This window comes from Podarcis pityusensis, assembly GCF_964106645.2.
Source record: "Podarcis pityusensis genome assembly, chromosome: Z".
NCBI lineage: Eukaryota > Metazoa > Chordata > Lepidosauria > Squamata > Lacertidae > Podarcis > Podarcis pityusensis.
In genome coordinates this window covers 15298309-15323324 of record NC_138044.1, presented here as the reverse complement: position 1 = coordinate 15323324, position 25016 = coordinate 15298309, and the positions used below count along the sequence as shown (strand labels likewise).

Below are 25016 nucleotides of genomic sequence, written 5' to 3'. Positions count from 1 at the left end.
TTTGCTGACTATTAATGAATTCTATAAATGAATGACATAACAAAAGAAATATTTTTTTTGCAGTGCATCTCATGAGTTTGGTATGGTGATTTAGTTTTTCAGATAGGACTACCTGCTGTACTCTTATCTAGCCATTTATTATGTGACAGTCCATTTATGTTCTTCCAGTGGGTCGCTAGTACTGATCTGGCTGCTCTACAATTCTACGTAGAAGGACATAAACTCCACAATTTTATGATTCTCAAAAAAAAAGTTCTCCCCCTTTCCTCCTCCTCTCTTCTCACTTCCTCTTTTCCCTCAATCTCAAATTGCCAATAACAGTAATGTCTCACTCCGGATACAACTGATTTGTTTGAATGGTTTTATGACTTGAAAACAAGAGACTCAATATATTGTATTGGTATCAAAGAAAATAGTTTATTAAAAATATATTAAACAAAAAAAAATACATTATCTTACAGGGAACAGGGAACCAACCAGAAAGCTGATCATACAGGAAAAGGCTGTACATGGTGAAGCCACAATAAGAGTTCTTGCTTATACAGGTAGGGCTACTCTGTTGTCTTCTGTCGCTTGGGATCTGTGGGGCTATGGCTCTCAGTGGGGCTCCTTCTGACTCCTTCCTCTGCCCTCTTGGCCAGCCGCGGATCTCTTGGCCTATTCTGAGATGTAGCCTGTGGGTTTGAGGAACTGGAGTGCCCAGATGCTGTCATCAGAGGTGCCCCACTTGGAGCAGGAGCACCAGAAGATGATGGCTGGGGATGTTGTACAGGGACTTCATTCATCAGGGCCGCCATGGTCACCTGCCCAAATCTGGGTACCACCGGACTCGGCTGGGCTTGTGCAGGAGATTCTATATTGCTTCCTGGAGCAGGAGCACCAGAAGATGATGGCTGGGGATGTTGTGCAGGAGCTTCACCCGATGTGGCCACCGTGGTCACCTGCCCAATTGTGGCTCTCGCCAGTCTCTGCTGGACTGACATGGGCTTCAGGATCATCTTGGCACCAGTTGCATAGCAAGGAATACTGTTGTACATGGTTTTGGAGGTGGTCTTGATGATGCAGCCTCTTTTCTGAGCATCCTGAATCAATGCGTTCCAATCTTTATTTTCCTAGAAAAGGAAATTTTCTTTTTTACAAAACAAATTCTTGTGATTTGGGGGTAGTGGTGGTCTATAAGCTGGGGGAAATTAATCTGATGCCTCAAACTAGAAACTGTTGTAACTTGATCCCAGTTCTCTTTCCTTCTCAGGCAGGGAGGGGAACCTGGCAGTGGTGGAATTAATCTGCCCCCTAGTGTTCCCAACTGGCCTGCCAACCTTCAACTTCTTCTCAACCCCACTGCCTGCTGCTAAGGAGACCATTCTAGCTTCTTGGCTGCGCTGCAGGAAAGTGGGAGTCTGACTGTGTCGGTCTTGAGCTTTTGGAGTGCACCTCTCAACAGCTTTCAGCTTGGGGGAAATGGGGGCCTTGGCCTGAAAAGTGTTCTTCACCCTTTCTCTAAGGCTGGCTGAATTAATCTAAAACACTAGAGACCACTAATAATGGGTGTCAGGAGAAAGGAGGACAAACTTCCTCTGGATTGCACCCACTGGTAAACAGTGGTTTGTGAACACACAACAGAGGATCCCTCCAATATGCCCGTACTCGGGCTATAAGGATCCTTCCCTCCTCACTGTAGTTACAAAACAAGCAGCAGCAGGGAAACGAGTGTTTAACAGGAATCCGTTCACAACTCTGAACTTTACAGGAGCAAACCATCATTGCCAGGCCTTCCAATGGACAAACCTGGATTGGAGGCCCTCTAGTGGCAAAGTCGTTATGGTACAAGGCTGGGGAAAAGGACCATATGAAGACTTTGCGCCCAATATGGGAGTCATTGTGACCTCATGCAGGAAAGTGCCAGGATGGAAAGAGGGGAGTCCCCCATGCCAGCTGCTTTATCCCCCAACTGGGCTCACTCCCAGCCCAAGCGCCTCTCTGGGAGACAACTGGCAGAACAGGAGTCTGATGGGACAGAGGCAACCAGCATGGCAGAGGACGGCATCCCTTTCTATGCTTAGAACCAATGCTCCCCTGCACACAGCTGGCATACTAGCACAGAGGAAGGAGTGGGGAACCTTTGTGGCCCTGCAGAAGTTGCTGAACTCCATCTCTCACCACCCCTGGGTGGGCTGCTGGGCATCGCACATCTGCAGGGCTGCAGGATCCCCGGCCCCTACAGCATCTCACAAACACCTCCCAGAATGCCATGCTTGGCCTTGCATGAAAAACCACAGTGTTCAATGGTCAGGAGTGATGGGAGTTGTAGTCCAGCAGCCCACAGCTTCCTTAGCTCTGGAATACCATACTGCCAGTCTAAGATCAACTGGTGAAAGAGCTAGAGTAACGTGAGTTTTACAATCTATGAAACCCGAGTTTCAGGTTCCTCTGGGCGCCCACAAGCAGGGACAAAACTGAGATGGCACTGACCCCCCCAACAGGACTTTCTCAGTGGTAGCTCCCTCTTTGTGGTGGCCCCCTCCCTGGGGAGCTGCGCCTGTCTCCCTCATTGTTGCCTTTCAGGAGGAGTTTGAAAACCTGTTTGTTTACACAGGTGCCTTCGGTGGCTGAAGGACACTGGATACGGGATGAGAGAATGCCTTTTCCAAAGAGGTTTAGAGCTGTAGCTCTTCTTAGAAGGCTCTTTAAACCATTGTTTTGTGTCTAATACGTTTACCGCCCTGGGCTCTTGAGGGCTGGACCTAAATTCAATAAAGGAATGAATAAATGTGGCCCAACATTTTCCCCAACCCCGCAGATTCAAAAGATTGAATTGTCTACAACACCTCTGGCCAGCCTGGATCCCTCCCGAAGTTTTGAACTGCAATCCTCACCTGCCACAGCCAGAGCAGCAAATCTGTGCCCCCTTTTCAGGGGCAGGCGGAGGGCATCACCTATAGACACAGCGTACTGGGCCTGTTGGCACCCTGCTCCTCCAAACAACCCTATGAAGTAGGCTTGATTTATGGCTTTGGGAGGCGATGGGATGGGGGGCCTTGGGCCAAGCCCCCCCGCACTGCCAGGGCACCACCACTGGCCTTCCAAGTCCCGCTTTTCTCTACAAGGAGAGCTGACGTATATATCCAGAGAGAGACTTTACGCCTTCTTCCACGTACCATGAGCGTCTTCAGGTGTCCCAGGATGAAGAGGCTGTACTTGGCTCGGGTGAGGGTGACATTCAGCCGCTGCAGACTCTTCAGGAACCTGGAGGGGGCAAAACAAGCCACAGGTGAAGCTGGCTCAGGATGGGCAGTGCCCCCCGTGTCCTCCTAGCTGACCACCCACTAAATCCCAGTTGAAGTTTCAAGGGCATTAGAAATCCATTTGTAAGTGCACTACTAAAAGGTTGCAGGCATTCCTACCAAGGTTTCCATGTCTATGTATAATTTCAGTGGGCCTCATCTGAGTAGAGACAACCCCCTGCTGCCATGTTTCTGCTTTACATTTTTTATTGGAGGCCCTGATTTTGATCAATTTCGTTAGTGGTGAATATTTATTAGTGATACTCATTTATACATGGTTTTTTCCCTTGCTTTGCAATATTTTAGCTTCTCTCTGCCTCCCTCATAGGTTCTTTATGAAATACCTTTTAAGATTATAATTTAAAACACTCAAAATGGTTGTTTATCGATAGCTTTAATTATCATTTAATTTAATTGTTCCTTGGGTGCCTCCTTTATTGGACATCATTTGAGAGCAAAGTGAGAAGCTTGGGGCATAAATCGTAGAAGTCAGTCCATGATCTGCTTTTGCAATTTCAGCTACACCCCCCCCCCACCATGTGGCTTCCAAGCACAGAGTGCCCTTCCACCCCCCCAGGTGGAAAGGAAGTGGGCTGGTGGTGGGAACCAGCTTTAGACCTTGGCCACACACACACACACCCCTGCAGCACAAACCATTGGCGGATTAATATTATTTGTTGTGATTCATGTGAAAACTCTCGTTAATATTTCAAAACTGTGCCTGAATATTTTATTCATTCCAAAGATGACTTGCAAAACAGAAAGGCACCATTAGCGCAGCTGTGACCTTTTTCTCCTTCTCAAAAAACCAGGAAAAACCCAAACCTACAAAGGAAAACCAAAAGAAGTGTAGCCCTGTTTGCCTGATTTCACCCCATCAGCCGTCCGTGGGGCCAACAATTCTGCCGGGTCACATCTAGAGCACCAAACCCCTTGCCTGCCAGGGACGACAGGGGTTTGGGACTCCATTTCTCCTCTCCCCCAGTGAGACACAGCGGAAGCTCCCTCAGAGAAGCCATTTTGCCAGCGTCAGGAATGGGAAGTTCATTGCAGTAAGAGAGCTGCAGTGATGAAACTCACATGGCCTAGGCCTGCCCTCACCCCCTGCAAAGACTATTGTGGGACCACAAACCTCTCCTCTCCTGAATTCCCTTATGGGCATCGCAGGTGGCTGCAAGAATGCGGCCAGAGACCAACGGGGGCTCTAACAGACAACTGTGACTTGTGGACAATGGCCCACACACTTGACCACCCCAAGGATTGCACCCGAGCCCTAGAATTTCCAGCAGAGGCACCCCAGTTGACACATCACAAAACAACAGCAAAGCCTTACCCTATTGACCCTTGCGTGCTTTGCGCTCTGACACAGCTGACAATGATGCAGTCCTTCTCACGGCCCTGGAACCCATCCACAGTGTCGACTTCTGCAACGCTGAAAAAGGAAGGAATGTACAGAGCCATTCAACACATTTCTTTTTACTAGTACTGCCTCTCAAAAGCAGAGGTGAAACTAAGAAGGAAACAAGCCACACTGTTATGACATTAGAAGAAAACTCTGCACTTATTGTCTGTGTGTGTGGAAAAAGAGGGAGGGGCGGAGGGAAGATTACCAGAGTCACTGAATGGGCTGCGGCACATCACTTGTTCCACTTCTAAAATGAGAACATATCCTATATTTCACACACAGCTGCTGCATAAAGAAATGAGTTTTTTTAGGAGGGGAAAATATTTTTGTTTACATACGCTTTCTAGGGTTGCCGTATTTCAAAAAGACCCGGGACAAAAGGCCACCTTCCAGAAATCCCCCCAGATGTCAATTCCGCCTTTGAAATCCTGGTAACATCTGGTAAAATCCAGATGTATGGCAGCCCTAGCTTTACTATCATCTAAGTTGAGAGATCCCTGCCCCAGGGAGCCTACAATGTACATTTTAACAACAGGGAAACAGAGGGAGAGAGGTTTTTATTTTATGAAATAAGTAAGTGCAGGTCCAGCATGGGATGGCTGCCCAAGTGTTCTTCAGCAGCAGGGAAGGCCTCAAATGAAAGGCCTCACCAGAGACATCACTTTTGAAGGAAGATAGGGAGGGTCATGGCGCACTGCAAGTGTTCTTGGAGAGGGAGTTCCAGACACAAAGGGTCAGCAAGGAAGTATCAGGGGAGTTGTTCAAAGGAACAGGAGGCCTTCCGGCCACCGAGGGTGGTAGAGATGAAGGAGTGAAGGTCACTGGTCAGGTGTTCCAGAGAGCAGGGGAGATGGTGAGTGGAGGAGAGGCTTGTCTGCGGCTGCAAGGAGTGCGCAATCTCCACATGCAGAGGCAGTCCACCTCTGAAGACAAGGTGCCCAGCTTGTGGGTTTCCTAGAAGCATCTGGAGGCAGTGAGGTGTAGTGGCTGGAGTGTTGGACTAGGAGCTGGGAGACCAGGCTTCAGATCCCTGCTCAGCCACGAAAGTGGGTGGCCGTGGGCCAGTCACTGCCTCTCAGCCCAGCCTACCTCACAGGGCGGTTGTGGGACTTAAAAGAGGAGAGGGACAACATGTACAGCACCTTGAGCTCCTTGGAGGAAAAGGTGGGATATAAACACAATGAATAAATAAACTGGACCCTTGGCTTCATCCAGCAGGGAGATTATGGACAGACTACTGCACTTTTGTACACCACAGGGATGGGGAAACCCTGGCCCTCCAGGTGGTGCTGGACAGTATCCCCCCCCCAACAGGCCATCCTGACTGGGGCTGTTGGGAGTCCAGCAGCATTGAGAGGGACACAGCAGGTTTCCCAGCTCTGATTTGAGAAGCATCCTCCCTTTCCCCTGAGGGAATGCCTTTTCTCCATAGAGGAATTCTTCCATCTCCTGCTTGAGGGACTCAGATTCCCATAATTCCCTGACCACTCAAGGCTTGCAAAGCTTTTACCCCTTTTCTTCTCTTCCAAATTCTTTCTCCAACTCGAGCAGGATCCTTCTTTTCTGAGCACTGTATGGGGTGATGATCCCAATGTTACGATAGTTGATGCTTTTCTTCGTTTCTGTAATTAATGTCATTAATTCTACGACCAGTTTCACTTCCTGGAGATTGACGAAGGAACTGAACAAGAAAGTAGTAAAAAGAAGGGGGGGAAGAAGAAAAGGATGAGCGGAAGGGCCTTGTAGATGGATGAGTGCCTCAGGTTAAATGTCAGCACAGGCTGTTCGTTTCTCTTGAAGGGGGGTTTGGGGGACATACCCTGCCCCCTCATGGTTCTGGCTAGGTGACCTAAAAGTTGACTTCAAACTTATTGGTTCTCCCCAACTCTGAAAAAAAGGTAGCTCTCAAAACTCTTTGTCAGCAGTGAAGGAGGAGTTGGCTGCCCAAACTGCCACCTGCTCTTGCTGTAGCGGACAGTGGGAAAGATCAGATTAAGACTGCTGCAGGCTTTTCAGTGGGGCATCTGTTTGGCCCCTTTGAGGACAGGATGCTGAACTAAGGGGTCCTTGAGCCAGGCTCAGCAAAGGGCAACCTAAACGATGAAGGGGATGCAACAACTCTCCCTATGAGGAAAGGTTGCAGCCTTTGGGGCTTCTTACTTTAGAGAAATGGCAATGCAGTAGAAGTTTATAAAATTATGCATTTTGTTTTTTTGAAGGTTTTTAGTCTTCTTTGTTTTTTAATCTGTTAAGTTGGTTTGAGACTTGTTTGTGTAAAAAGCAGCTAACAAATATAATAAATTAAAACAAATCAATAATGTTTAATTTGTATTGGTTTTTACTTGAATTTGTTTGTTTTGTATTTTGCTTTTTTATTTCACTGCTGCTAGCTACTGTGAAAAAAGCAGACTACACATTTAACAAGCAAATAAATGAGTATCTTACTCGCTCTCCCGTATCTCATGGGCATCCAAAACATCAAAGAGGAGGTACGGTAGGAAGGGCCAATCCTTAGAGAATCGGTTCTCTTCTGTCCTCCTGTAACGCCATGAAAATAGTCACCATGAAATAGCTTTTAAAAAACAGTGTTGAAAGTCAATTGGCTAAATTCTTTACTCCTGGAGGAGACACTGTCCATTCACACGGTATTCCCCACCTGGAGAAAACTAGCGTGTCAGCGAGCCGTAGCCAGGTGATCTTGTGCCCCTGGCAGAACTAGTCACAGACAAATTAGCTCTTCTTTCTGCCTCTCCTCCAACCGCCCCCCCCATTCAATTCACCTTCTATTTAAAACCATTTCTTATGAGGCAATAATCAATATTTATATTTATTTATAGGCATATTTTTAAGCCAATTTTGCGTCCCTCCCCCATCGCCTATGCCCCTGGCGGGGGCCCACCTTGACACCCCCTAGCTACGGCCCTGCATGTCAGGGAGGCCAGGAAACATTCCAAAAGTATGACAAGCACAGGCAGAGATTAGCCATGGAAGGGTGAAAAAATACAGAGGCTTATACAGATTTTCCCTGGTGAAGGTTCAGAAAGTCTATGGGACTCTGAGAAGTTCTTTCAGCAGTTAGGGTTTGAGAATTTAGCATCCTGGTTCTTCCCCAAGACTCTCATTCCCTGTTTCTACAGTATCCTGTCTTCCTGCCCTTTGAAAAGCATCACCCCCTTTGCCACATAGTCTGGATTGCTTGAAAACAAAAGTTTAAGCAACTGTGCCTCATATGATTGTCTTTGGGGTACACTTAATCCAAAATGTGGTGTCACAGATTCCAACGAATCACCCAGTTCTGCAGAGACAACAGGGCATGAAAGCTGTTTTCAGTGCTGTTGGCATGCTGAGATTCTGCAGAACATGATACTGGGTGTGAAATCCAACTTTTTGATAATTTTAACTTCCATTCAGTAAAAATAAGTTGTTTCGAGCCTTAATGCCTGAAAGCACAAAGGCAATGCCTGCCAAAGCCCCCAGGAGCAAGAATGAAGTCAGAACAAGTTTTCTGGAGTGCTTTTGACTTTCCCAGGAGCAACAGAAAACCCAGCTAAGAAATTGTGCAAAGTAAGATAAATTACAAAAACAATGAGCGAGTCATATGCACAATTCATGCATGTCACTTAAACCAGCATTTCCTGACAGAATTTGAAGTGTAAGGGCACAGAATTTTATTTTATTTTATTTTATTTATTTATTTTTAAAAAGCTCAGCAGCAGCAGCAGCAGCAGCTTGGAATAAATATAGCTACTTGCCACTATACAAAACCAGTCAAGTATCAAAGAGCACATAATTCAAGAGTAACATTTCAGAAATGGTTAGAAAGAAAGATTATTATTTTTTAAGTATCAAATCAGGTTGCCAGAAGGAGTCAGGATGGATGCCTATGATCATGTGCAGAATTTTCACTCACCTGAGTACTCACCTATAGTGCCTGAGCAAGTGTATTCCCCCCCCCCCTAAAACACACACACGCACACAGCCCGGATATGATGTCCAGGTGTTGCCAGACTACAAGTCCCCCCATCCCTGACCACCGGACCTCCTGGCTGGGGCTGCTGGACTCTAGCAACATCTGGAGAGCATAGCCGACCCACCACTGGACTTGGGGGTTCTGAAAAATCCAGGATAAAGTAGAACCTTTGTCCACATTCAGGTTCATTCATCCACATTCATTCGTCTACTTCTTCTCCTTCAATGTCTGTTGACTTGAGGTGAGATAATCAATAACAAAAGATGACTACGCACATGTCAGTTTTCAAGGCACGGTTGTAGACATAGTTAGAAGGGAAGAGGCAGATATCGGGGTGCATCCTGTACTGAGTGGTCAAGCGCAGGACTGGAAGCCTGTCAATGACTTTATTCTGGAGCTGCGCATCCAGCTGTCTGCACAGCCGCTCCATCAGAGACTGCCCGTAGCCGTATTCCTCAGCTTTCTGTCAATGTGGGAAAGAAGCAAGAGAGAGGAGGAGGAATGAGACTTTCAGTGGGTGGGTCAGGTGCAGACAGCAACTAAAGAACAAGAGGCTGCCATGTAAAATTGCTCAGGGTATACAGCTAACTCCACACCCTCTGGGTTTTTTGTCTTTTCCCTCTCCAAGAGTAAGCCAATATTTCATGGGCACACTCAGTTCTCACTGGGATGTTTTTGGAAGAAACAACATTAGGTCCCCCCAACCATATTTTTGTACTTCTGCAAACTGAGAGGCCAAACCAAGTCCACTGATAGCTCCGTCTTGTGCATGGCTGTTGCATTTTCTGCATGGCTGCTGCAAGCTGCATTTTTTTGTGCATAGCTACCACATTTTGGCTACATAAACATGAGGGCTTGGAGATCAGTATTAGTTTACAGTTTAACATTTACAGTGATTTAGAGGGCTCAAGGGACGCGGGTGGCACTGTGGGTAAAACCTCAGTGCCTAGGACTTGCCGAGCATATGGTCGGTGGTTCGAATCCCCGCGGCGGGGTGAGCTCCCATCTTTTGGTCCCAGCTCCTGCCCACCTAGCAGTTCGAAAGCACCCCTAAGTGCAAGTAGATAAATAGGTACCGCTTTATAGCGGGAAGGTAAACGGCGTTTCCGTGTGCTGCGCTGGTGCTGGCTCACCAGAGCAGCTTCGTCACGCTGGCCACGTGACCCGGAAGTGTCTCTGGACAGCACTGGCCCCCGGCCTCTTAAGTGAGATGGGCGCACAACCCTAGAGTCGGACACGACTGGCCCGTACCGACAGGGGTACCTTTACCTTTACCTTAGAGGGCTCAAAGTGTCCCATGTACATTACCTTGTGATAACCCTTACCACCATCCTATAAAGGGAAATCAGTAATATTATGCCCATTTCACAAATTGGGAGGGGAGGGAATGAGGCAGGGGTAGGTTCATGGCAGGGAAGAGATGTTTGAAGTAGAAATTACGAATGAATGAGCCCTCTTGAGCTACATAAAAGGCTTGGGAAATTAACAGTCCCATGAAATAACCCTACTTTTTATATACTGGAATGTGGGGAAGATGGCAGGAGAAAAAGAGTGCAGGAACATCTCCCCTCTTCTGACGTTCTCCCCAGTGCATCAGAACTAAGAGAATTAGTGGTGCTTGAGCAGCAAAAGTCTCTCAAAGGCTCCTGCTATGGGAATATTTCTTAATATACGTTTTTAAAATGCATTTTAAAACACTGGCCCTACCCACTTTTGCCTCTGCCTCACCTGCCACTGGAATGTATCCCAGCGTGCTTGGGTAGATAAATCTTTCACCAAAAGCTCTGTTGTCTACCAAAATGGGAGCCACATGGGCTGATTTCAGAAAAGCCTGCAAAACTGTGTGATTCATTTGATCAGGCAAAGTAATTCAGTCATCGTCACTGGAAACAGCTCATATGCCATTAAGGAGCTGATAGGTGGTCTACTTTATTCATGCCAGTAACAGGGTCATGAGATAAACAGAATGCCAGCTCTTGGCTGCACAACTTCATCTTTCCTGGGATAGAGAAAACACCTTAATTTGTGCCGTACTCACCATAGATCTAACTGTGGGAGGAAGCTGCTTTGGGTCTCCAACCAGGACCAGTTTTTTGCAGCCATGAGTGAGCGGGATGAGACTTTCCATCTCACAAGACTGTGCAGCCTTTTAAGAAGAAAAACACACCAGTGTGAATGGTGTGACAGGAAGAGAGGTATATTCCAGGCAATGACAGAAAAGCCACAGGAATGGATCCTAGGATCTTGCTGCAGGAGCCATCTTGCATCAAATCCTGCTCCCCCTTCCCACCCCCAGCCCCACACCTGCAGCTCATCCACTGCGACCCCCAGGAGCTAGTTTTCAGGAGGAGAGGGAAAGCCAGGGTCTTCAGATAGAGGGGAGGTTCCTGGGGATCTTGCATTAAAAATAATAATCATCCCAAATTCCTAGCCCTCCAACATTTATTTGTCTGCCTCCCATTTCAATGTATTTCTGCTTTCCCTGTATGGTTATTTTGATCTAGTTCAGCTTTCCCTCCCAACCCAGCAAGTGCCCATCAAAGGTCTCAGAACTGCAACTCTAACCAGCCCCAAATGGGAGCCCTTTCACATAATGCTCAACTGCACAGCTAAATGTTAACATACAAACAAGACTATTTTGTTCTTGGATTACAGCAACTGAATTTTAAAGTGTTGAGGTGTTTTTTTTTAAAAAAATGGCTTCTTCAACTTGAGATTGGTGGATAGCCAGTGGGGGCGGGATTTATCTTGGCATCAAATCAAAATGCCCACCCTCAAAAATGTGCAAAGCACTCAAGCCAAGAGGAAAACTCATTTTCAAATCTCAGCACACACAGAAAATTAAGACTCTGCATGTTGTTCTTGCCAGGAGCTGGGGACAGTGTCAGATTTTGCTAAATGGAGTGACAGAGGAGAGCCTGCTCATGGCCCAAGATTGACTGCCTTCAGCCAAGCTGTAAGATGGGGCAGGGTGGCTTGCTTGACAGCTTACGTCTATTAATATAATTCTTTCCCCTTACAAATATATTAATCGGGGTTCTGGGACCAAGAACAAGCTTTGCAACTCTCAGGTCCCCTGCTCTAGGCATCTTTGAGAAAAACTTCGCTGGCAGAAGGTTCAAAGGGGGGGGGGTGCTGCTGCTCTCTGGGATGGAGGAACCACTGGTCTGAGCTGCAAAAGGAAAAACTCCTTACTGCCAGAAGGAAGGCTGTGAAATGTGGTGATCAGGCCTGGGGTCAGAGAAAGAGGAATCAAGTGGCAGTCCTTATAGGCAAAGTATATTTACTGCTGCTGTTACGCTGCAGAGAAAAGTGTAAGGTGGTAAGAGAGGCCTGTCTAAGGGTAGACAACAAGATGCCCTCCAAAAGGCACATGATTTGCAGAAGGTCCCAGGTTCAATCCCCAGTGGCATCTCCAGGTAGGGCTGGGAGAGACTCTTGCCTGAAACCCTGGAGAGTTGCAGCCAGTCAGGATAGGCAAGATGGGTCAATGGTCTCATTCAATATAAGGAAGCATCCTTCGTTTGCTAACAGGAATACCCAACCTTTTGGAGCTCAGGGGCCTATCTGGAAATCTAAGAAACTGTTATGGGCTCCACAAAATACCCATTTCATGGAAGAAAAACTGGCAAGGCTCTGACTCACCAGTACCTCCAACAAAAAACCCCCAGGCAAGCCACTCATACACATCTCAAAATAGGAGGAAGAAAAAACAGGCTATATCTCCAGAAACAATCAATCACATTGAACAAAAAAGCTGCCTTGAGGGCTTTTAGTGTCAGAAGGTGGTGTCAATGGTAGAAATAAACAATCAAATAAATACAAAGCCAGCTAAAATGAAAAGGGTTGTTTCTGCAATGCCTAAAAGGTACCAATGACATCCTCCCCTCTGAATACCCCCTTGCTGCCATAATGCCCACTAACCTCATCCACAATGACACAGCTCAGAGGGTCACAGCCCTGCCGCCGGAATGCTGATGCCAGCATGCTACTCCCACTGGTGCTCAGTGTGCAGCAGATGATGTGCGACTTCAGGATGATGTTCGCTTTCAAATCGCCTTGCGATCGTCCGCAGTCCTGGAAAATAAGAGCCAGGAATTTCATTTTGAAGAAGACCTAGTTTTCAGACAGAGCCCAGTTTTCTTTCAGCTGCCTGATTTGTTTTTACAATAAGTCCATGCTTGGTTTGTGGTTAAAGATGAATTCAGCTCCTTTTAGAGGAAGAAGTGGCTTAGATGCTAAAATGAAGGGCCATAGCTCTGTGGAGAGGTACCCATTTTGAATGCAGAAGGTGGCAGCTTCATTGGCCAGTATCTTCAGTTAGGGTTTTGGATGTCCCCTGCCTGAAATCCTGAACAGCCACTGCCAGTCAGTGCAGACAGTATTGACCTAGACAGACCAATGGTCTCAGTATAACACAGCTTCCCTGTGCTCCTATGACTCATGATGAACACAGCCAATACCTGCTTAGAGTCAAATGAAGGCATATGTGTTCACCAGTGTGGCACTCAAGAGTACAACAGTGCCACTTCTCCCGATGCCCACCAAGCCCCTGAGCCCCACCTTCTGTGCTGCAAGGTGGTAAGGAGAGCTACCCCCTGCCTTGGAAAGTGCAAAAGGTTGTATCCAACACAATTAATAACATAGTAAGCCCATTAAAATTTAGTTGCATACAACTTGTAGAGCTGAAAGAGTGGGAGGGAGCGCTACACTTCTAACTTCTTCTTTTAATTTGATGTGCTTTTCAAGGCTCAGACTGGCACCTTAATAGCTGAACAGAAAGGAAGACACTGGACTCGATGATTTCTGAGCCCCCACAAATGCTTATAAGTCTATGGCTGGACTGAGTTTATGGCACATGACTGATGTGCAACAGAGCAGCAGCACCATCAGTGATCTGCGGTAATGAGAGATATATCCTAGCTGGAGCTAACTTGAGATACAAACACTTTTTTGCATGACGAAACAAAGCAGTTCATTGAGTGAGGCTGTTTTTAAGAGCACCTTAAAGAACAAATGGTTACCTTCTTCAGTTGAACAGTGAGCCTCTTTCTTTCCTCTCCAAGTCTGCAAATCTCCTTGTCTAATAATTGCAGCTGAAAGAAAGGGGAAAAGTTGCACTCTTATTTTTAGCAAGATAAACTTTATTCACATTAGCCAACGGCCATAGCAACATATATTTTTGAAAAGCATAAACAACCAAGCATGGGGAAGAGCATAGTTCAGCAGCAGAGCATCTGCTTTGGATGCAGAGGGTCCCAGATTCAATCTCCAATGGCATCTCCAGGTAAGGCTAGGCAGGTAACTCTGTCTGAAACCCCAGAGAGCTGTTGCCTGTCAGTATTGAGAAAATGAGCTGGATGGATGAAAGATAAGGCAGCTTCCTGAGCTCAGCAGCAGTATCTGCTAAGCATGCAGAAGCTCTCCAGTTCAGTCCTCAATAGCATTTCCAGGGAGGCATATCCATTGTCTGAAACCCTGGAAAGCTGCTGCCTATCAGTGTAGATCAGGGGTGATGAACCTTTTTCAACCTCAGGCTGCATCCCTTTCTGAGCAAGTTTGCAGGGGTCACGTGTCAGTAATGGGTGTTCCCTTTGTACAGCTGACTCAATTCTACACCCCTCTCCCAATTTGCTATCCAGGAAAGCAAAACTCCAAGGACACATTCTAGCGAAGCAAAAAACCTCAAACCACCCTGATGTAAACAATGCTAGAGAGATCAATGGTCTGATTCAGTGAAGAGCAGCTATTAGGTCAGCTTTAATTCAGAACCACGAGGACTGGAACCTTCTTTCATTTTAGGGGACAGGCTGCTGTGCAGAGATAGAGCATCTGCTTTGCACACAGAGGGACCCAGTTCAATCCCCAGTGGCATCTCAAGGTAAATTTGGGAGAGACCCTTGCCGGAAACCCTGGACAGTGACTGCCAGTTAGAGCAGACAATGCTGAGCTAGATGGACCAACGCTCTAACTCAACAAATCTTACTAAAAACATTTTGTTCTGCACAGCCCCCTTGTTACTTGAGCCCCCCATTCTTGAACAAGTGAAACACGACACCACCATGTTTTGGCCCCTCCCTCATGCCTTGACACGTTTAACTGCAAAGCAGGTCTAAACAAGTTTCGGAATGCCAGCCTACTCAACAGCCTGATTTGGACAGGCTAATCTTAGTCCAATTACCCATGCTAACAAACAAGTACCTGGCCAGCGCTTTGGGTTTTTGCTATAGCACGCTGGCGACAAATCATGTCCAGCTGTCGATCCAGATCTTCTTTTCGTTTGCAGATATCTTGATGTCTGCCAAGGGCTGCTTTGCCTAAGGAATTCAACCAAGTGCTTTTAGTTTAGTCATTTATATTCCACTTTTGAAACAGAATGTTGGTCACTTACCAAGATGCTTTCTCTCACACACTGAAATTCAATGCTTACTTTACTGGCCAAGGGAGCCGGCGGGTCATGTGGCCAGCATGACTAAGCCGCTTCTGGCGAACCAGAGCAGCGCATGGAAATGCCGTTTACCTTCCTGCCGGAGCGGTACCTATTTATCTACTTGCACTTTGATGTGCTTTCGAAAACAAGTAGTTCCTAACAAACCATTTCCAAGAAACACATTGTGTTTGCTAAGCAGAACCTGCACGTATAAATTTATTTAATTAAACAATCTCCAGCTACAGACCTGGATAGGATGAGAGGGATAGGATGATGTTACAGGATTTCATCCCCTCAGCTAATCCCTGCTCTGGGCTTATGATCTGGGAAGACAATTTCAGATAGAACAGAGGCCAACTTTTGGACCTCACTATTAAAACAACTAATCAAGAGACAATTGACCATGGGGAAAAACCAACTGATAGATGAGGAAGACAAATTTTACATGTATGATGCTCTAAGAGAAAAATACTATCTGTCAGAGGTGGCCCAATGGCAATACTTGCAGCAACAACATCTTTGGTCCAGCAGCCTTCACAACATATGACACACCAGAGATTTTGGAGCAATTGGATAATTCATTTGAAACTAAAAAGGCAGGATTACTTTTTATAGTTATTTACTATCAACAAATAAGTTTGATAAAGTTTAATTTCTTAAACTCTAAGAAATTATTGGAATAAAGATTTGGAATGCTCTCTATTTCCCAGACAGAAGGAAAATGTCATAGCTTCAGTATCAGATGCATCAATAGATCTTATACAAACATAAGGGAGTCCAGTAGATTCTAAGTATTATTTTCTACTGGACTCCCTTATGTTTGTATAGGAAAGGACTATCTAATGTAGCTCTTTGTTGGAGCTGTAATATAGACAGTGCTTCCTTGAAACATATGTTTTTACTGTGTCCCAACTTACTAAGTTTTGGGGAGGTAGTGCTGAACTATATAAACAAAGACCCTATGGAAAAAATTAAGATTTTCAGAGGTGAATGTGCTCTTGAGCTATATACCCATTGTATGGAAATTGACAAAAGGACAGCAAAAATGGAATCTACATGCCCTAATGGTGGCCAAGAGACTGATACTGATGAATTGGAAGAACAGAGACACGATTCCCCTTAATCAATGGCTTAACATATGATTGGACAGCTTATGGATGCAGACTTTCTTCGGATATATACAATAATATTTGGAATAAGTTTACACAGAATAAACTACTGACAATTATATGTGTATTAGAATAAGAAGAATATACACATCTGGATATTTATGTAGGGTAATGTAACAGAATTTTCTATTTTTCATTCTCACTCATTTTCTTTCTCTTTCCTCACTCTCTTCTTATAAATGAAATGCTTCTAATAAAATATTTGGGGGGGGGGACCGTGAAAAAACCCCTTTATAAGATACTCACTTATTTCATGGTCGACCTGGGCATCTAGACTAAACTTCCAGACGTCCCTGCTGATGGAGCTTTCTTGTCCCAGTCTCACCAAGTTGATGTCACCACAGTTTCCTGGATGTAAAACAGATACTCAGTGCCTTGCTACATTACAGTTAGTTTTTTGAAAAAGAAAGAAAAGCATTTCACAAACAATTTTGATCTGCTTAGCAAATCCTCAATTCTGCATCTTGCACATTAAGAGTTAAGAGTTGGAAAATGTTCAGGAAAGGGCAACTAAATGATCAAGGGGATAGAGCAACTCTCCTACAAGGAAAGGTTGCAGCATTTAGGTTTTTGGGTGGTCACTATGAGAACTGGAAGAGGGCTATGTGGACCATTGGCCTGATCCTGCAGGCTCTTCTTAGGTACTTAACGTTCTTTTGCTGAAAACACCCATAGGATGGTTTACCACAAAAAAAATATACAAATAACAATTTTTTAAAACCACTAAAACTAGCAAAAAGAAATGAAGCAAACCTTTCAGTAGACAAGTGCAGCATTAAAAATATCTCAAAGGACCCTAAATATCCTTTTTAAAAAGCGTAAGGATATACAGGAAAGACCATGCTTGGAGTCTAAAAGATAAACAGAGATGGCACCAGGCCCCATTTGGAATGACTTTTCTGCAAGAACATATGCTGCAGTAAGCGTAATTACTGCTAACTACACTGAAAGGGTGGGAGCACAGTCCTAAGTGACTTAAACCCTGAATAAGTCTTAGCATTTAGCTATAACCAAGCCAATTGCTCCCACCAAACCATGACTTCCACAGATGAGAACTGGGCAAGAACTCAATGTACCCAAAGGACTGCTACTGTCCTGGCATTTTCCCTTGAACATAAGAATTATTTTTTTCATCAGGTCGTCGACAGCAGCGTTGGATGGGGCACACAGCAGCACACGGTTCTTGATTTTGCTTTGCACAGAATTTTCTTTTCCTGGTCTCTGGAGATTAAAAAAGGGGGAGGAGAGAAGTTGTAAGTTATACCCAGAGTAACACAATTGAAACAACTGAATCATATACAGTGGTACCTCGGGTTAAGTACTTAATTCGTTCCGGAGGTCCGTACTTAACCTGAAACTGTTGTTAACCTGAGGTACCACTTTAGCTAATGGGGCCTCCTGCTGCCGCCATGCCACCGGAGCACGATAGCCCAAGGTACTATTTCTGGGTTAGCGGAGTCTGTAACCTGAAGCGTATGTAACCCAAGGTACCACTGTAAGTAGTCATATCCAGTCTAGGACTGCATAACAATCCACACAGGAAAAACAAGGATATAGTTTGAATGCTTCACCTGTAGATTTACAAATAATTTAATGTGTCAATATGAATGGAAGTAGTTAAAAGTGCAGTTGTTGTTTAAGGGATTGTTATTTTGACTGGAGTGTAACTGAAATTAATAAGATTCTGGAACGCAGAAATAAAGTAAATCATCAAACCATCAATTCTAGCACATGGGGGGGGGACCAAAATTATATAATTTGGCATCTAAATGATTAGTATTAATTGTATTATAATTTGGCATTGTTATAATGAGGCTATTATTGGATTATTGTAAAGGAAAACTAATAAAAATGATAAAAAAGAGGAATGCATAACAATCCTTGAAGGGTCTTTCAAACAGCATCTAGTCCAGCTCCCTGCTGGACAAAGGGTCTACCCTGCAACCTCAACATCCTTGAAAAAAATGCTGTGGGTAAAGGACCTCCTGCAACAGAAAGGCCACCCCCATCCCCAAGATAGTCTCATTTGAAAAGCTCCTACCTCTATGAAGTGCCCTCTAATATTTAGCCAAATAAGTGACTCCCTTGCAGTTCTCTCAGGGCACAAAGGGGATGGAGAAAAATGTAAATGCAATAATGTAGGGCAGTCTTGCACCCTTTCAGATCAAGGTGCCTTTTTAAAGCGCAATGGTTGTATTCAACATAATTTTACTCATAGAGTAGACCCTTAAATTTATGAGGCCTGTGTTAATCGTGCACAGTAACTGCAAAGAGTCTATTCCAAGTACAACTAAGAGCAGGCTGCTGGATCAGGCCAATGATCCATCTAGTCCAGCATCCTGTTCTCACAGAGGCCAGCCAGATGCTTGTGGGAAACTAGCAAGCAGGATCTGAGCACAAGTGCACTCATCCCTCTGGGGGCGTAGCCAGCTGCTCCGACATTTGGAGTGGTGGGGGCGGGGCGATCCACCCACAGGGGCGCCACAGTGAGCTGCCCACAGAGTCCACCCAGTGGATGCAGGCCTCACGCTGCTGTTTCAGGCAGTGCCATTTTGTCACCCCCCTCCAGAATGACACTCAGGGCGGACCGCATCCCCCGCACCTCCCTTCCTACGCCCCTGCTTCCCTCCTGAGGTTTCCAGCAACTGATATTCAGAAGCATTGATGCCTCTGATTGTGGCTTAGAAGCCATTGATAGTCTTATTCTCCATAAATTTATCCAGTCCTCTTTTACGTACTGCCTATCAACTAGCAGTGGATTCAACAAATTGTGTACTCTGGATTTTATTTTTAAAGAAAAATCATATGAAGAATATGAGTTTTTAACCATTCAGAGTTATCTATATACATTTTTTTCTTTACCAGTCCCTCCTCTTACATCTGTGTCTTTAAGAGCAACCCAATACATAGAAATTTTTAAGACCTTCATCTTTTCTGAATTTTTTTTAATTAAACAAGATTTATATGCTGCTTAATTAAAAAAAATATAAGTGGTTTAATAAAGTTAAAGAAAAAACAGAAAAATAGCAAATAATCAGACATATAAAATGATGAAAATAAGAGATAAAAATAAACTTTTAAAATAATACAAAACCAGATGTACATAATAAAATTATACGTCTGTATAGGTAAAGGTAAAGGGACCCCTGACCGTTAGGTCCAGTCGCGGACGACTCTGGGGTTGCGGTGCTCATCTCGCTTTACTGGCTGAGGGAGCTGGCATACAGCTTCCGGGTCATGTGGCCAGCAAGACTAAGCTGCTTCTGGTGAACCAGAGCAGCACACAGAAATGCCGTTTATCTTTCCGCTGAAGCGGTACCTATTTATCTACTTGCACTCTGATGTGCTTTCGAACTGCTAGGTTGGCAGGAGCTGGGACCGAGCTACAGGAGCTCACCCTGTTGCAGGGATTTGAACCGCCGACCTTCTGATCGGCAAGCCCTAGGCTCTGTTGTTTAGACCACAGTCTGGATAGGCTTGCCTAAATGAAAAGGTTTTGAGCAGAAACAGTACAAGGAATATGCTTGCCTAATTTCAATGGGCAGGGAGTTCCAGAGAATAAGTGCTGCCTCACTGAAAGCTCAATTCCTTGCGCACACAGAATGGACGTTATGTAAAGGGACAAGAACAGGTCCAATTAAAAAAGAGAAGAAAGCAACCCTACCTTTTTTTAAAAGCACCAGGCTAAAACCAGTATATAATAAGAGGGACCACTATTTATTTATTTAACAAGATTTATATGGGAACATAGGAAGCTTCCTTATATTGGCCCATCTCCCTCAATAGGGTGCATGGACTGACATCAGTTGTCTCCAAGGTTTCAGGCAGGTACCCTTTCCTAGCTATACCTGGAAATGCCAGGGATCAATTATGGGAACTTTTCTGTATGCCGAGCAAATACACTACCATTATAGCTATGACGTTTCCCATTAATTAACAACAATAACTCAAAATAAAACCCTAAGTGTTTTACATAAAGCAATATAAAATATTGTGTCTTGTAATTTGCCACCAGAATAAGAGAGCTGGAGATGCCATTTGTTGTTAAGCCTATTAGCTACTCTCGTGCATTTCACAAGGACTGGCACATGCAGGGTGTTATCGACCTAACCCACCTTGATGAAAATGCAGTAAAGGAGTCCAAGGATAGTCTTAGATTTCCCAGATCCAGGTGGCCCATGGATCAAGCAAATTTTGGGCAGCGAAGGAGACTGTGTCACGAGGGCATAAGCTGTTTCAATAGCTGTCCTTTGATCTTCATTAAATTCTCTCATGTACGAAGACTGTGGAGTAGGAGAGAGGACAAAGGCATGTCATTCACAAGACCTTTCTATTCCCTGAGATTTCTGTGACTTGGTTTACACTGCTGCTATGCCAAACCATGGCTTAGTGTGAGCATGTGGGTTCCTGGGACAGGAACCTTGCTAATTCTCCTGCTTTGAGCTAGGCCATAGTTCATAAAGGTAAAGGTAAAGGGACTAAGCCGCTTCTGGCGAACCAGAGCAGCGCACGGAAACGCCGTTTACCTTCCCGCCGGAGCAGTAACTATTTATCTACTTGCAATGTGTGCTTTCGAACTGCTAGGTTGGAAGGAGCTGGGACCGAACAACAGCTCACCCCGATCTGCAAGTCCTAGGCTCTGTGGTTTAACCCACAGCGCCACCCGCATCCCTCCATAGTTCATGCATTGCTACTATTTTTATATGAGTGATTAAATTTGTCTACCGTCCTTCATCCGAAGCTCATAGGGAGGGTCACAACATAAAAATACAAAATGAGAGCACAAAATGCATAATAAAAAGGAGACATAAAGGAGTAGGAAGAATTATACACTTGGGTGGAGACAACATTCCTTCTTGAGCAACCTTCTAAGGCCACATGCCAGGGATGAATATGGGCAGAACAACATAGTACATTTTACCTTTGTACAGTTGCTTCTTGACACCACTTTATCTCATCCCAAATTCAGGTAAGCAAGAGGCTTGATCAGAGCTCAAGTACACATCACAGCCAGGCAAAAAACAAAACAAAACCATTCAAGGAAGGTGCAAAGCAAGGCTGGTGAGGGACATAGCCTGGGGAGAGTTGCAAGGGCCGGACAGAGGCTTGGAGGGTGGAATTTGGCCCCTGGACCTGAAGTTCCTCACCCCTTTAAGACATCTAAAAGACCATTCCCTGTTCCCAAGGTCTACTGATTTGTAGCCATGTTATGGGCACCATGCAGAAAGCGGCACTTTGTGAACCATAATTCCGAAGGTTTCCTTGGAGATGGCAGAAGGAAAGAGAGCTTCCATTTGTTGCTAATATTACCATTTAACTGTCACTTCAGTTCTTCCCTCTCCCCAACCCATTAAGGAAAGTTGGCTGCTGGAGTAGAAATAAACAGATATCATCTCCCCTCTCTCTGGCCTTCTCTACCCATCTCTGAGGAAATTTCAGCTTAAAACCTGGCTCATTGGCATACAATTTGGTAATGGGTAGCAAGGATATTATACTTCCCTAAATCAGGACTGGGACATATCTTTAGCCCATTTAAAACAAATTCAAACACTTACAGAATTATCAGAGTCCACATTTGAGCCCATGAGAGAGAAGTCAGAATATTCTGTGCTGATTATGGCTTTGGCTAGAGGGCTTCGGTTAAGCAGAAGAAGGGCCCTAAACATTCGCTGCATGGTGGCCAATGAACAAATGGTGAGGCACATTACTTTCTTCTCGATACGGGACAAATTCCCTTGTGTCTTGACAGACAGATTAACGACATCCTGCTCTTTGTATTCTGTTTATTTTTTAAAAAGAAAAGACACATACACAGGAATAAAATTCAGAAATAATACTACATGCATTCATCATCATTTAGAACCCAAACCATAGTTTGAGAGCATTTCCAGTATATATAAAGGTAAAGGTAAAGGGACCCCTGACAGTTAAGTCCAGTCGCGAACGACTCTGGGGTTGCGGTGCTCATCTTGCTTTACAAGCCAAGGGAACCGGCGTTTGTCCGCTTCCACCGGCAGTTTTTCCGTGTCATGTGACCAGCATGACTAAGCCGCTTCTGGCAAAGCCAGAGCAGTGCACAGAAACACTGTTGACCTTCCCACCAGAGCAGTACCTATTTATCTACTTGCAATGTGTGCTTTCGAACTGCTAGGTTGGAAGGAGCTGGGACCGAACAACAGGAGCTCACCCTGTCACAGGGCCTCGAACCACTGCATCCCAAATCAAAAGAATTAATGACACAAATGGTTAGCTAAGGTAATTCTTTTCCCCACTGACAAGTTAGTTTTTAAAAACTTACTAAAATAAAACCGAGTGACGCAACCGACGTGGCACACTGGGCGGCTTTCTGCCTCACGAGGGTTGCTATGAAAGGCTTGCTTTTCATACACTGTTAAGACCACAAAGTCATCTTGCTTTGGGTACTGTCTCCCCAAATTGCTCTCCGAGAGGTTAGCTGGAAAAATAATTTGAACACAGAATAAAATTATGCAAGCATCTAGCCACATATGGATATGGCTTTAATGTTACCAAACCCTCAGTAAAAATATACATGTCAACCACAAGTTGCTGAAGCTCAGCTTTGAATTTCAGGTGTTTTCAGTTACACCTGTGACCCAGCCTAATAAATCTTTCGTCAATTTAGTTGTATGAGGTTTTTTTCTCTCTTCATTTGTATGACCTGATAAGAACAGTTTTGGAGACATATAAAGCAATCTAGGTGTTGAGATAAAACAGGCATACCACTCCTCAATCCCTGTTATGTTTTGGGGTTTTTTTTATGAAATAGCGTTAGTTTTTTATTTATTTAATCCTTTACAGCACCTGGAGTTCAGTTTGCTTGGGTCATGGGCATGGGATATCGGTTTATTTTATTTCCCAAAATTTATACCCACCCACCTCAAGGTTTAATACTTCTTTTATACACGAGATATAAAACAATAAAATTATTGGTATAAACCTTTCTTTTTTTAAAATTCAGATCAGTGCAAAACTGAAAATGGTCTAAATCACCCAACAACATGTGTGGGCAAAAAAGCAAAAATTATGCAGGCAGAAAGAAGTATAATAGCACTTGTCTGCTTACCCCAGCAATCTCGCCTTAACACAAGCATTTGCTATCTACTTCAACCGCTACTGAAAACAGAACCGAATTTTTACTGCCTGTTTGTTTATATGCAATGAAATTCTCACTCACCTGTAAAATCTGCTTCATTTGTGTCCAGACTGAAGTTCAGCAAAGTTAAATGGAAATTCCTTTTGTCTTTCCATATCTGGTTCTCTATCCAATCTTGTGCCACCTACAAGAAAAAGCAAGCTTTGGCGTAACAGCAGCTATGAAGAGTGCTCTTCCATCACTAGACTTTACAAAGGGGTGATCCAGACATCAATGCTTTGTGTAAGTGAAAAATTAATTCTTGGGCTCTTCCACCCTGAGGAGTTGTGAACCCACTCAACACCACCACGAAGGCCTTTTGGTCTCAATGGAAGAGTCTAGAGCTCACGGATGACATACTATACAGATAATGGGTAGAAACCACTGGGGCTGGGCAAGGTGGCAGCTAGTTGTGTCACAGAATCATAGAGCTGGAAGGGATCCTGAGGATCATCTAGTCCAAACCCCTGCAAATGTAGGAATATGCAGGTGTCCCATATGGAGATCAAACCTGCAACCTTGGCATTATCAGCACCACACTCTAACAAAGCTAAAGAAGCTGGGGCACTCTGGTGTAGCAAAGACCCTTGGGTAGAATAAGGGAGAAATTCTAGTTGGTCAGGGGCAGGCAGGCTGTAGAGAATTGGTTCCAAAGGTGTGGTGCCTGCATCAACCACCAGTGGAGTCAGGCCCTGGGCAAAGTGGCTCTACCACTGTAGCAAACATAACCACCTGGAGTTCAGCAGAGCTAGAAGAGAGGGTTTATACTACATGGAAGAACCTGGAGGCACAGGAATGTACCCTGGAGAATAAACCTCTGAATTTGTTGTAAAATGAGATTTATGAGGGATTTATTAAATATGATCGAAAGTCATCACATCAGTGGCTGTTAAAATAAAGGATTAAGATTGGAATTGTGGAACTTGGACTAATTAAGAGAATTGGTGCAGGACCAAGGAATGACATCAACTCCTGATAGCCGGAACATGGGAAGTCATTCAAAAATGTTTAATTTGGAACTGATTAATTGGCTCTTTTGATTGTATTGTGATTTGGCGTGATTTGGTATTGTATTAATGTGGCCTACATTGGATTGTTACTAAAAATTAATTAAAAAAAATTTAATAAAAAAAAATTAGTATGATGCTGATTTAAATGTATGGTGAAGATGTAGCCTAAGTGGAATTGCAGTGGAGGTAGGAAGGGAAGAGGAGAGGAAAGAGAAAAATGGGGCATTCTGTTGCCAACTCTGGTCCTGTCCACTGCTGGCATGCAGCAGCTCCCAACCACCTCCAATGCACTTCCTGAAGGGTCCACCAACTAAGGTATGTATTCTCCTTACAAGTGTGTCTTCTTAAAAAGACTTAATTCTTTGTACAGAAAATGCTGAATATAAAGCTATGGAACTCTAGACTGTCCAACCTATATTTGCACATGCCCAAGAATGCACTTTAAAATAGCACACCAGTGGCACTGTGCACCAGCACAATTATCCCACATTACTTCTACTATAGCATGGAACAGTTGGCAGGACTGTGGGAACAAAGGGACATTTTCCACCTTTGGTGGGAACGCCCGCAAGTCATTCTGGTCTGGGATCAAGAA

The 25016-nt window shown here is 44.6% G+C and overlaps 1 protein-coding gene across 4 annotated transcripts in view; it reads right to left on the bottom strand.

The window, feature by feature from the left end:
• Positions 1 to 392: 392 nt before the first annotated feature.
• Positions 393 to 25016, bottom strand: part of LOC308468420 (putative helicase senataxin) — a 54078-nt gene continuing 29454 nt past the window's right edge. For 3 of the 4 annotated variants that reach the window (XM_080990575.1, XM_080990577.1, XM_080990578.1), the window contains 16 exons: positions 23454 to 23556; positions 22557 to 22712; positions 21814 to 22037; positions 20374 to 20541; positions 17335 to 17479; positions 16505 to 16606; positions 14861 to 14976; positions 13684 to 13755; positions 12584 to 12736; positions 10698 to 10805; positions 8935 to 9122; positions 7135 to 7227; positions 6200 to 6370; positions 4618 to 4716; positions 3159 to 3246; positions 393 to 1112 (listed from right to left, as the gene is read on the bottom strand). In XM_080990575.1, the coding sequence (XP_080846701.1) occupies positions 552 to 1112; positions 3159 to 3246; positions 4618 to 4716; positions 6200 to 6370; positions 7135 to 7227; positions 8935 to 9122; positions 10698 to 10805; positions 12584 to 12736; positions 13684 to 13755; positions 14861 to 14976; positions 16505 to 16606; positions 17335 to 17479; positions 20374 to 20541; positions 21814 to 22037; positions 22557 to 22712; positions 23454 to 23556 (2547 nt within the window). In that variant the 3' untranslated portion in view covers positions 393 to 551. The remainder of the gene's footprint in view (positions 1113 to 3158; positions 3247 to 4617; positions 4717 to 6199; positions 6371 to 7134; positions 7228 to 8934; positions 9123 to 10697; positions 10806 to 12583; positions 12737 to 13683; positions 13756 to 14860; positions 14977 to 16504; positions 16607 to 17334; positions 17480 to 20373; positions 20542 to 21813; positions 22038 to 22556; positions 22713 to 23453; positions 23557 to 25016) is intronic. The other variant, XM_080990576.1, reaches the window with a different exon arrangement.